The following is a 13,265-nucleotide window of genomic DNA, read 5'->3' on the forward strand; positions in this document are numbered from 1 at the left end:
GAGCCAAAGCTGCAATTCAATCAGCCGTAAAGTTGGCCTCTTTGTAAATATGTGAAAAATATAGGGTGAAACTGCTGAACTAGATTCTTGGTGTCTTGCACAAGGACTTTGATGCACCTCGGATGCAGTCAATTAATAGTTTGGAATCGCCTTCCACCAATATATTTTGATGCTGATTAAGCATAGCCGTGTGCAACCAAATCTGTTGCTTCAGCTACAAGCACACCTGAATGACCTATTCTTCTATTTGCAGCAACCAGGGGGTTACCATAAGAATTTCGGATAAATAATCCTATTGTGACTGAACCATTGAAGTTTAACTTAACTTGATCAAATTCCAAGGTTGTCATTTGATGTTGAGATACTATGAAACCTTCGGCATTCGAACTTTAAGATTTGCTTTACAGTAGTTCGATCCCATTATAGCAGCCCCATACAATCCTTTGATCGGGGAAGGATCTAATTGCTGAAAAACCACCTTATTCCTGGTGTGCCAAATAGACCAAGCAACAAGAAGAGCAAGAAGAGCAGAAGCATCCTGATCATCAATGGAAATATGCTCTAACAAGGATACAAAGGAACTATTCCAACTGCAAGGATTAGGTAAATTCGAGGACAGCCAAACCTGTTTAGCAAAGTCACAGTGCATAAAAAAGATGGTCTCTGCTTTCAATCCCCCCCGTAGGGCATAGTTGCACTCCCTCGAGGCTTTTTCTTCAAATATGTTGGTTGGATTATTTTTGTATAAAAATAATAACAAAAGCAAAAGAAAACAAGAAAGGAAAAAAAAAAAAAAAGAAAAAAGTGAATGAAAACTAGATTGCCACGTTGTGCGCCATGAGTCACTACTTTCCCTTGTTAATACTCTCATCTTCTTCTTTGCTGGACTCTGAAACTCAGAGTGACAGGTCGTATCAGATCGACCATGAAAAAAAATCCAGAAGCACAAGGTATAATTTCTTTGTTTAGATTTCGGATTTTGTTTTTATTGTAGACCGATTATTGTTGATTTTGTTTTGAAGAGACAGTGGATGAGACGAGAGAAGCGTGCTGCAAAGGCGCATGCGAATCAAGTTCAAGAAAGCGTCTTGCTGATGACATAATTCCTCACATTCTCAATCTGTGAGTCTCCCTCATTATTGATATATTGAATGAAAAAAAATAGAAGTAACATGGAAGGATCTGTGTGTAAGCTGTTTCCAAAATAGTTGATATGAATTTATATATTGAAGCTTAAACTACAGAATCATATTAACAAAATGAACAAGATAGTGGTTTTAGCATGTAGGCCAGTTGGTAAGTTTGTCTTTGCTGAGTCATCATACCTTCTTGGGCCAATGGAAGTGAGAATTGTAGTATGCATTGCATTGCAAAATCATACAGATTTTTTATTTTTTATTTTTTTTTTAACAAAGAATATTTCATTAAAGACTGCAAAAAGCAACAAAAGACATGCAACTAGAGGAAAAAACCAGATACAAAGAACTATTTATCAGATTGACTCCTACACAAACTAGGAGGCGCCGACACACCTTCATTTTTTAAAACATTTCCCAATGACAGTGGAGGGTACCGAACCCAGTTCCCCAACATCTCCTTTTAAGCTTGCACTGGAAGCCATCAAGCCAATCTGCGGCACCATTGAGATCTCTCTTGACCAAACTCGAACACCACCTTGAAAACAATGTATTTACCCTGAAACTTCCTTTCAATCAAGGATAGATTTCCCAGAAACTGCAATGATTCTGATTTCTAATAGCAGAAAGTAAGGATTCTGAATCACCCTCAACCACAATGGCTAATCAATGCCAGTAAGGATGCTGGAGTCACGAGACTTGGCCAATCTCAAACCCTCTAAACAGTAGACACCTCAGACTGAGTAGTTGAACTAGAGAAGAAAGAGTCTGGTGCCAGCTCCCACCAAGCCATTCCTATCTGTTGCAATCACCCCAGCACCTACACATTTAGACACTTCATCCCATGCATTATCACAGTTGATCTTAATAGCATTATTAGTAGGAGCATCCTGTTCTTCCTCCAGTAAATGATCCAAGATTGGATTTAAATTCCACTGAGGTCTATTCCAATAAATTAAATCAGCCACCCAGTGGTAAAAGTCATACACAGAAGAAGCATTTAACTACCCTCCCGGAATACCTGGCACCCATCTATCAGTCCAAACCAAAATTGACTCAACATTCACAACTTGCCATCTAGCAAACTCACTTATGCTTTTTCTACCTTCAAAAAGCTGCTGCATGCCCAAGATCCCCTGGAACATACAGATGATATTCTTGTTGCTTGATCAACTAAAATTAATTTATAGTGTAAAAGATGCAAGGAGATAGTTACACCTATGCTTACCATATTGATTGAATTGTATTATATATAATATACAAGTATTTTTTTTTCTTTTTCCCTTGAGATAAAGAAAAGAAAGTTGTGCATATGAACCCTTGGTATGTCCCAGCACAGGTTACCTAACAAGTTTGTATTGAATCATTCCAGATATGGGTCTCGTGCAACACCTTCCGACTTTGAAATTTATGCTCCAAATGCTTCATTTGAGGACCCACTGATGCGGGCTCAAGGGTACCCTAATTGTGTTAGTCAATTATTAATGAATTTTTGTTTAATTATGCTAGAATGATTAGACGGGTAATTAATGTAGTTAGATACAATTTTGCTTGGAACTTTATGCATGACTCTTCTTTAGTTTTGAGACTTAACTTTTATTTATTTAGTTTCATTTGTTTCTTTTAAAGGTGGAACTTATGAAGAGAGACTTAGCATTTCTAGTAGAGTATTATACAACTTTCGTCATTGGAGTTAATTAGGTTGTTCATATAATTTCTGCTACATAAACAATACACTCAGTTTATTAATTTCCTGAAATTGGCTATCTAGAACCAAGACGAAGAGGATAATAAATTGATTAGAGTTTGTTTGAAAACCTGCGTCGTGTTAACAGGAGAAACAAAATCGGTACTGTATGCATATTGATGCGCCTAAAAGCAAGCGCATAATTTAACCCTGAAATGTCATTAGTAGTATAAAGTAAATAGGGATCGTTCTATTCCGGGGATTGAGGGTACACCTGTCATTATCAAACAATTAAACAATTAAAATTAAAACAAAGTATAATATTTACAAAAATATATACATATTTACGAAAAGGGGGGATTTTTGTTTTTGGTTTTCTATTTTCGAAAATAAAAGCTAACTAAATAATTAAAAATGCAAAAACATAAAAATACAAATGGAATGCAAGAACAAAGATCAAACCTAAATATACGATTAAAATCAATCCAAGTTCATCATTGTTCATCATAGTCATGCAAAAGGAGTTGATCATGTGAAACAAACAAAGTATAATATTAACAAAGATATAACAAAATATAAACATTATTTACGAAAAGGGGGGAGATTTTGTTTTTGGGTTTTTTCGAAAATAAAACTAAGTAAACAAAAGAATTAAAATGCAAAAACATAAATACAAAGATGGAATGAGAGAACAAAGATCAAAACCGAAACTTTTGATTAAAATCGATTCAAACCCTAATATTGTTCATCTAAGTCATGAGAAAGGAGTTGATCATGTGAAACATTCGAAAGCAAATGAATTCCCATTTTTTACTTTTCAATGCTAATTAACCTAAGCGAAAGCACCTGGATTAATCCTATCAAACATGCAATCAAACCCTAGAAAGCTAGTCAATCATGTCATGTTTAACGCATTACACATAGAGAAAGGCTATCAACTCAAGTGTACAACTTAGTATGGAAAAGTCCACCTAATTGCAATCCTCGTTAATTAAATTCGATCTTTGTACAAAACCTTTACTACTTTGATTCAAGTTTACACAAAACGAAAAGTCGATTTCATGTTCTTAAACCTAGCACCAATTAGATCAAAACCCTAAGTGTTTGCAACCACATAAGATTAAAATACAAAAGTTATCTATAACGCAAATTTAATTAAACAAACCCACATAAGCAACTCTCAAAGAACAATAATATGAATCTGAAAATTCTCAATTAATCATAAAAATTCCAGAAATTAATATTTGTTCAAGCACATATGTCAACTAGTTCATAACCAACGAAATTCAAAGCAAAGGTTACAAAGGAGAATCGGATTACACCGTGAGATGGGGATGGTGATGAACGATTGATGTGGTGGTCTCTTGAATCTCGAAAGCAAGCTTCAAGGTTGGAGATGGATGATGGATGCTCACGGCTATGCTTCTTCTCCCTTGGCCTTGCTTGAACTCGTGGAGATGACTAGAGGATGGAGAAACTCACGGCTATGCTAAGAAGATTTTCTGATTTTTTTCTAAAGTGTAAATTGTATGGGGGAGAGGACTCTAAAACGTTGAGAAGAGGGGAGATTATATAGGGGACGTCCTCCTTGCTCTCCAAGCCGTGTAAACCTTATGGAATTAATCTGAAAATTCCACATAATTTCCTCCAATAATATCTTGCCAAATAAGCCCTATGAGGTGGTTCAACCAATCACAAAATTCCATTTAATTCCCTGACAATCTTGGCCGAAATTCCCTTGATAATATTCTGATTTTATACTTTAAATTCGGCCAAAATTCCTTTAGGGAATATAGGAATGTATCTAGACTTCTTTTGAGCTTTTCTTGGTCTCCACCTTTTTCTCTTTCCTTTTATTTCTCCCTTGAATCTCTCCTTGCCGAATTCTCTAGGGTTTCTTCTTTAATTCACGGCAATTCCTTCTTTTCCTCTTGGAATTCCACGGCAATAATATCTCTAGGGTTTATCTCCAAGTATTTTCTTTCCATAAAAATAGCCCTAGAAAATCTCCCTAGAAAATCTCTTCTTATTTTCTGATTTTTAACGCCAACTTCCTTGTTTCTCTCTTGCTTTGGACGGCAAATTCTCCCCTAGGGTTTATTCATGCGTCATAAACCCTACTTGCATGGGCTTAATGGGCCTTTGATCCATTTGCCGAAAATCCACTTCATTCTTGAGAGTTCTTGGGCCTTCTTGCTTCAACTTCAAGCCTTGTCACCTTCCAACGTCATAACACTTCATTTTTCCATTTAAAGTTCATGATAACGTTGGAAACTTCATAGGTAAGCTTTCCTCCTTTTCGCAGGGTTTCCTGGTTGGACCAGGAAAACTTCTTTTCTTCATTTCTGCTCATTTCTATGGCTCATTGTTCTTCATCTTTGCTCCCCTTGACTTTCGCAAGCTCCTCTTTCCATTTGTGAGTTCATTTCCACTTTTTAGCTCGGAGGTCCTGAAAATAGAAACTAATAAGAAAAATAGAAACTTTCCTAAAATGAAAAATGGCAACTTTCCTAAACTGAAAATGGGAAACTTTCTAAAAATGAAAAATAGAAACTACTGAAAATGGAAACTTACTAAAAATAGGAACTTTCCCAATCAAAGAATGGAAACTTTCCTAAACAGGGTTTTATTAAGGAAATAACGCAAAAAATGCAGGGAAAAGCAAGTAAAACGTCGCATTAAAATGCTCCTATCACATATGTGAGAAATGGCTCTGGAAAAGCCAAATTGAGTTCTCCCACATTAACAGGAGGGATGTGTTTTAAGTTTATGCACTATTTCAAAGTCATGTATTTCATTCATCCAGCAATGTGCACTACTTCAAAGCAATATGCAGCAATTTTATCTAGACTGATATAATTGTTCCTGGAGGTAAAACTTTGTGTTATATCCAATTTGAAGAATTGAAGGGGATGTTCCTAGATTGTTTGATCGTCATTTTGCAGTCATGTAAAGAAACTTCACATTAGACTAAAAACCATTTATATAAGGGTTTGGGGTTTAGGATTTTTGAATGATTTTGCTGGCTCATCAATTTTCTGAGGCCGGAATTCGTTAACCTATCGATGTATACTAATTGGCAGGTTGAAGCAGATCAAGTCAGCATTTTATTCACTATCCAAGGTATTGTATCTATGCCAACTAAAATTGTCATATTTGCTTCTGTGAACTCTTAGCATGTGAGGGATAGCTTTTGGAACTTGTTATGCGAGCACACCAAGGCTCTTTATCTTTGGTGTTTTTTTTACCTATTTTGTTTTGAAGTTACTGTTGGTGGAATAATATAGTAGTTTGAAGTGTATTTGGAACCTAACAAGGAGATTGATATGGGAGCTTTGGGATTTGGGAGAGTGGGTTAGAATATCAAATTTGCTCTATAGTGTTCAGACATTGAAACTTCAGTTAGAATCATATGTGCCTTTATAGTTTAGTATAGGTTTTCCAATTAACAATAATTATTTAACTAGCTTCAAACATCTGTGAGTTTGTTTAGGGTTCAGGGTATTGCATATTGCTTAACCAAACCCCCATCTGGAAATAATATACTTTACATTTACTTTCTCTGTATCTCCAACTTGAAGGTCATTGATCATGACGCTATTTGTGTGTTGCATATTTTTATAATTGGAATTGCATCCCGTGATAGAGTATAAAAGTGTTTTAGGTGGGATAAGAGTCCTATAATCAGTACTTACAATTTTATAGATATTTATATGATGAATCTAAATTGTCTTAAATTATTTCTCGACTGACTGCTATTCAACATGTTAAGCAATTCAACATCATTGGTTTTCTTCCCCTCCCCCTATTTTTCAGGTTTTCAGTGAATCAAGAATTGTGGAATACAACATCCAAGAAAATATGCTTTCTCCCGAAAATCATGAGGTCCAGAATTATTTTTTTACATTTTCTTCCAAAATATATGTTTTTGGGTTGATATCGTTTAAGAAAACCTAATTAACAATTTATATTGATCACTGAATGCAGATATTGATCGATAACAAACAATACTACAAATTCTTTGGAAGAGACATAAATGTGACGTCACTCATCAAGTTGTATGCCTTGGAAGGAAAAATTGTTCGTCACGAAGATTGGTATTCACTATAGCTCCAATATTGTTTGATCTTCAATTTACTTTTGGCCCATAACAATTTTTTTGATTTTACAAAAGAGTATTTTAGCTGATTATAAATACAGCAGTGCTTACAATTTTCATGAAATCAAACAAAATATTGCATAATGAATGTATTCCAGATATCAAGTCAGATTTAATCAAATTACTGTAAACAAAATATTGCATAATGTATGTATTCCAGATATCAAGTAAGATTTAATCAAATTACTGTAAACAAGTGTCTGCATCTGGGTTCATTTTATATAATAAGACTGATGAACAATTTTGTTTCAGAGCTAATGTTTAGGGTAATTATTTCTTTCAAATGATCGGATGTTTTAGGAGGTCACTTGCTAAGAACATAATTGTAGAGATAAAGGCTCTTTAGAATATAACAACTCTAAGGTATTCAGGGGATGCTTTTGTATAGGCCCCAGAACGCATAGTATCTATTGACATAGGATTTGTTGAGTATCAGTCTTATGTGAACTGCGAAAACAAGTCTGGAAACTAGAGTTCAAGTTTAGTTATCCCGTGTTTTTCTTATCTTAAATAATACGGGCTAATGTTTAGGGTAATTGTTTCTTTCAATGACCGGATGTTTTAGGAGGTCACTTGCTAAGAACATAATTGTAGAGATAAAAGCTCTTTAGAATATAACAACTCTAATGTATTCAGGGGATACTTTTGTATAGGTCCTCGAACACTAGTATCTATTGAAGTATGACTTGTTGGGCATCAGTCTTATGTGAACTACGAAAACAAGTCTGGAAAGCAGTTCAAGTTTATTTATCCCGGTGTTTTTCTTATCTTTAATAATACGTGCTATGGTACCCAGATTAACTTTTTCTGTCAAAATAATGGAGCAAGTGAGCATGAAATATTTGTAGGTGGGAGAAGAAGCCTCTTTTGAACAGAGAAACAGTTAAATTACCGCTGATGGGCCGAATTATGGAACTGAGTCGTAGAGGTTCAATGCTGGCAACTCATGTTATGATGGGGTTTGGGAAGGACCCATAACATATATATATATATATATATATATATATATATATATATATAAACTAAAGGATGATGTATGTATACTTTGTTTTCCCATAGCGTTTGGTCATGTGTTTATACTTGGAGAATCCATGATTAGAGATATGTAAACAACAATAATTCAAGTCGAACAGCTCTTATTTGTACATATATGTTTTATCAAGACAAAAATGAAACTAAATAACTTTAGAAGGTATTGCAATTGAGTTTATTTTATTTATTTATTTTTAATTTCTGAAAACATGAGTAAATCTCTATAAAAGGAGTGCTGAAACTTGGGAAGGTGGCGGCGATTGCTCTAGGTAGTGGTGCTTCTTTTGGGGTCGCCTCCGATAGTTCATGGTGTCTTTTTAAGTTTTCTTCTTTTTTGTTTTTTTTTTGATGAGAAACAAAAACAACAGAAACACAACTACAAAACAAAGTCCTTAACAACCCCCCTCCCAGCTGATTCAAATGGAATGCTGGGGATACAGAAAAGGGAAGGTGATTAAGTCAAACTGAGGAATTCCTATCCTTAAGATCAAAGCTAGCTAGTTTATCAACCACTATTTTCTTCTCTAAAAACATGTCTGAAACAAATGAAAACAAAGTTTCTAGCTAGTTTCTTGATACTTTCTACCACGGTTTGATTCTCCAAGGAATTGATACCTTTCCCAGAATGCAAGCAATCAACAACTTTAAAATGATGATAAAAAAGAGCTGAATGAAGATCATCACCAATTTTTTTTTTTTTTTATTTGGAATCAGCAAAAAGAGGGTAACCATCTGCATTTCTAAGAACAAAACCAATAGAAGTTGATCCTACGTCAACAGATCCATCAAGGTTAAGCTTAATCTGTTCCTTATCTGGAGGTTGCCATTTGATCTGAAAATATTTAGAGACTTTAATGTTATGCTTTTTAGGGTAAAACCTCCAGTAATGAGATCACAAAAAAGCAGCCCCATAAAAATTTTGTGAAGGGGAGGGAACTAACTGATGAAAGATCAATCTATCCTTGCATGTCAAATCAACCATGATAAAACAAGGATACGAAGATACATTAGGGTTCTTGAACAAAGAATCAATCAAATCTATATAAGTGACATTCTAGTTTAAGGGATTAGGGCAGTTACCTACCATATTCCAAACATTGATAGAAAAAGAACACTTCATAAAGAGGTGATCAGTCGCCTCAATATTAGTATTACAAAAAGAACAAATAGGAGAAAATTTGGCAGAATTACTCCAAAAAATAGACTACACAGAACCTGCAAAGACATTCTAACACTTCTCAATAATCATAATCGTCCTCATCTCCTGGAGCCTATATGCTCCCCATAATTCATAACCAACTCCCCAACAATTTCAATAAGTTTGAATCTACTCAAAATACAAATTTATTCAAATGTTGGTAGTCAGAGCAAACTAAGGATTTAAACCTAGGGCTGGGCGTCCGGACCCGAAAGACCGAGGGCCCGACCCGAACCGAGTAAAAAAGCCCGAATCGGTTCGGTTTTAGAATTGAAATTCTCGGTTCGGTCTAAAGCCCGACCCGAATTGAAATTTTCGGTTCGGTCTCGGGTTCCATATTTTCAGGGCCCGAAAGCCCGAACCGACCCGAATACTGTAGCACATGCCACACGTCAGTCTATGATTGGGTGTTAAAATAATAAGTTAAATATTAAAAAAAAAAATAATACACAACGTCACAACCCTAAACCTAAAGGCCTCCGTGTCCACTAACTCGAGTTCCAGGCCTACTCGACAGCCTCCTCTAGTCCTCTCTTTGCTTGCCCCAAATTTTCGATCTGATGAAAATCTCCCTCAGTCCCTCACTCCCTCTCACTCTCTCAGTCCCTCCTCTCTTTCTCGCTCTCTCTCTAGTTTCTCTCCAGTTTCTCTCTCTCTCTCTCTCTCTCTAGATCGAAAGTTGGAGACGTTGGAGACGTTGGTATTGGATCTGAGCTTGAATTGGATCGGCGAAAGGAAGACCCAGCCAGCCATCCGGTGTGTGGAATTAGGGTTTCGATTTCGTTTTCGGTGGAGAAAATTCTGATGGGCGATCTAGGTTTTCGCGATTGATAAGGGAATTGGAAGGCGAGGTGAGGAGAGGAAACGGAGTCGGCACATGTTGACAATTAAGTATGAGTTCTTAGCTCTCTCTCTCTCGCTGTGATCAAAGCTTCTTCTTCTTCTTCTCTGCTATACCCAGGTATTCGGTTCTTCTTCTTCTTCTCTCGCTATGACTAATCTGTGTTCTGCAGTTCATTTGGTAGAATAGTCTTACGGTACCAAAGCTGGGTTCTTTTTTCTTTTTCTTTTTTTAATCTGTGTTCTGCAGTTCATGTGCTATCATTGTTTGTTTGTTTGTTTAGAGTGACTATAAAGTAGCTATAAGATACCAGATTAAGTCAAGTATCCTCATTTTCTTGTGGTTGATACGGTTACAAATCTGGAAAATTGATAGTGCCCATCGTTACAGGTGTAATTTTGCTTTACATGCTCACATCTGTTACATCTGGTCCCAACATATTCTTTAGGTACCCAAAACATTGCACATTCCATAACTGTACCTATGGTCATGTGTTGAGTGAGGATGCCAGTTGTCATTGTCATTGTGTCTGGAAGATTTCTATCCAGTAAAATGCTTGTTTATTCCAGGGTTTCATTATTTTCTAGGCTCTAACAATGACTAATCAGCGGCTCACGATTTCGGAGTTTCATTACTTTGGAGGCTAAACAAGTGACTAATCAACAACTCTCGATTCCGGAGTTTCATTACTAAATAGGACTATAGAATTTTCGAAGCTTAAACCAAATTGAGGATAATGACTACACATCTGTTTATGCATTTAAATCGATTACACATCTGTTTATGCATTTAAAACTGTGCGTTTATGCTTTTTTGTTCTAGGCTGAAATTAGTTTAATGGAACTGTTCTAGGCTGAAACTGTTGGTTAGTGATGATATTGGATTCATGGATTGTTGGTTAGTGATGATATTGGAACTGTTCTAATGAAACTATTGGTTACTGATGATTCATGCGTTTAATGGAACTGTTCTAGGCTTTTTCAGTTAATGGAACTTGGTTTCTCAGTTACTTTTTCTGTTTCTCTCTTCAACTTTGTAAATTGATCAGCTTTCAAATGTGAATGCAGAGCTGCAAGTTGGAGTTGTCATGGAGTTCTAGACCTGTTGAGCATGGGAGCCGGCCTAGCAGCAATTTGTGATTTTGTGCAAAACGGGAGGATTGTGATTTTGTACCATTCAAACTTTGAATTTCAAATGATTGAACACATGGTTGAAATGATTGAATAAGTTGGATTGTTTTCTGTTGGACAATGGACAATGTATTTGTGAGTTTGTGACTTTGTGTTGTAAACTATATAAATTTGTAATAATGCATGATTACTGTTATGTTAATGAGATAATTGGATATGCATTCTAGTCTTCCAGGTGCCAAAATGAGCGGCAAATGACAGGGTGCAGAATTGTATTTCGAAAACAGGGAAAACTGGTGATAGGAGCATTTTAATGCGACGTTTTACTTGCTTTTCCCTGCATTTTCTGCGTTATTTCCTTAATAAAACCCTGTTTAGGAAAGTTTCCATTCTTTGATTGGGAAAGTTCCTATTTGTAGAAAGTTTCTATTTTTGTAGTTTTTATTTATCATTTTTAGTAAGTTTCCATTTTTAGTAGTTTCTATTTTTCATTTTTAGAAAGTTTTCCCACTTTTCATTTTAGGAAAGTTTCTATTTTTCTTACTAGTTTCTATTTTCAGGTCCTTGTCACAAATGAGCTGAAACGAGCTCACAAATGGAGAGAGAAGCTAGCCAACGTTGGAGGGAGACAAGATGAAGTACAAAGGGAAGCACAAATGAGCAGAAATGAAGAAAAGAAGTTTTCCTGGTCCAACCAGGAAACCCTGTCCAGAAAAGGAAAGCTTGCCAAAACAAGACTTTTGAGCCAACCATGAATGGAGATCGAATTAATGAAGTGACATGGCATGAGAGAAGCTTCTTGAAGACTCTAGATGATGACATGGCACAAAGGTGGCGCATGGAGGCCCAAGAACTCTCAAGACTTGTTGGATTTTCGGCAAATGGATCAAAAGCCCACAAAGCCCATGCAATTAGGGTTTGTGACGCAATGAAGAAACCCTAGAGATGTTTGCCGTCCAAAATGAAGAGAGAAACAAGGAAAATGACGTGGAAAATCAGAAATTAAAAGGAGATTTTCTAGGGAGATTTTCTAGGGCTATTTTTATGGAAATTCATCAAGAGATAAACCCTAGAATATCTTTTGCCGTCCAAGCCAAGAGGAAAAGAAGGAAGTTGCCGTGTGAATTAAAAGAAAACCCTAGAGAATTCGGCAAGGAGATATTCAAGGGAGAAATAAAAGGAAAGAGAAAAAGGTGGAGACCAAGAAAAGCTCAAAAGAAGTCTAGATACATTCCTTAATTCCCTAAAGGAAGTTTGGCCGAATTGAACTACAAAAATCAGAATTATATCAAGGGAATTTCGGCAAGATTATTTAGGGAATTAAATGGAATTTTGTGATTGGTTGAACCACCTCATAGGGCTTATTTGGCAAGATATTATTGGAGGAAATTATGTGGAATTTTCAGATTAATTCCATAAGGTTTACACGGCTTGGAGAGCAAGTTGGCCGTCCCCTATATAACCTCCCCTCTTCTCAACGTTTTAGAGTCCAAGTTCCATTCTTTACGTTTATACTTTGAGAAAAAAATCAGAAAACTCTCCCTAGCCTAGCCGTGTTCTTCTCCATCCTCTAGGGCAACCACGAAGTGCAAGCAAGGCCAAGGAAGAAGAAGACAAGCCGTGAACACCATCCATCCTCCACCTTGAAGATTGCTTTCGAAATTCAAGAGATCACATCATCACTTCATTCATCTCATCTTCATCACGGTGTAATCCGATTCTCCTTGTAACCTTTGCTTTGTATTTTCGTTGGTTTTGCCTTAGTTGACACACATGTTTGAACAATTATTAATTTCTGGAATTTTATGATTAATTGTTAATTTTCAGATTCATATATTGCGAGTTATGGTTGCTTTTGTGTGAGTGTTTGATTAAATTTGCATGCTAGATAACTTTTGTATTTTAATCTTATGTGGTTGCAAACACTTAGGGTTTTAATATAATTGGTGCTAGGTTTAAGAACATGAAATCGACTTTTCGTTTTGTGTAAACTTGAATCAATGTAGTAAAGGTTTTGTGCAAAAACCGAATTTAATCAAAGAAGATTGCAATTAGGTGGACTTTTTCATACTAAGTTGCACA

At 35.9% G+C, this 13,265-nt stretch overlaps 1 protein-coding gene across 3 annotated transcripts; it reads left to right on the forward strand.

The window, feature by feature from the left end:
• Window positions 1–822: 822 nt before the first annotated feature.
• LOC112189898 lies at window positions 823–8,002 on the forward strand. 3 transcript variants are annotated; one of them, XM_024329285.2, is made up of 7 exons: window positions 823–950; window positions 1,023–1,122; window positions 2,509–2,592; window positions 5,907–5,946; window positions 6,640–6,708; window positions 6,811–6,920; window positions 7,831–8,002. In XM_024329285.2, the coding sequence occupies exons 1-7, from the start codon at window positions 926–928 to the stop codon at window positions 7,958–7,960; spliced, it is 558 nt and encodes a 185-aa protein (XP_024185053.1). In that variant the 5' UTR covers window positions 823–925; the 3' UTR covers window positions 7,961–8,002. The 3 variants fall into 3 exon arrangements, with proteins under 3 accessions (XP_024185053.1, XP_024185060.1, XP_040369785.1); XM_024329292.2 differs by lacking the exon at window positions 7,831–8,002 and adding an exon at window positions 7,636–7,772; XM_040513851.1 differs by having other exon boundaries at window positions 877–950; window positions 1,029–1,122.
• Window positions 8,003–13,265: the final 5,263 nt, after the last annotated feature.

The sequence above is a fragment of the Rosa chinensis genome, chromosome 1, assembly GCF_002994745.2.
Source record: "Rosa chinensis cultivar Old Blush chromosome 1, RchiOBHm-V2, whole genome shotgun sequence".
NCBI lineage: Eukaryota > Viridiplantae > Streptophyta > Magnoliopsida > Rosales > Rosaceae > Rosa > Rosa chinensis.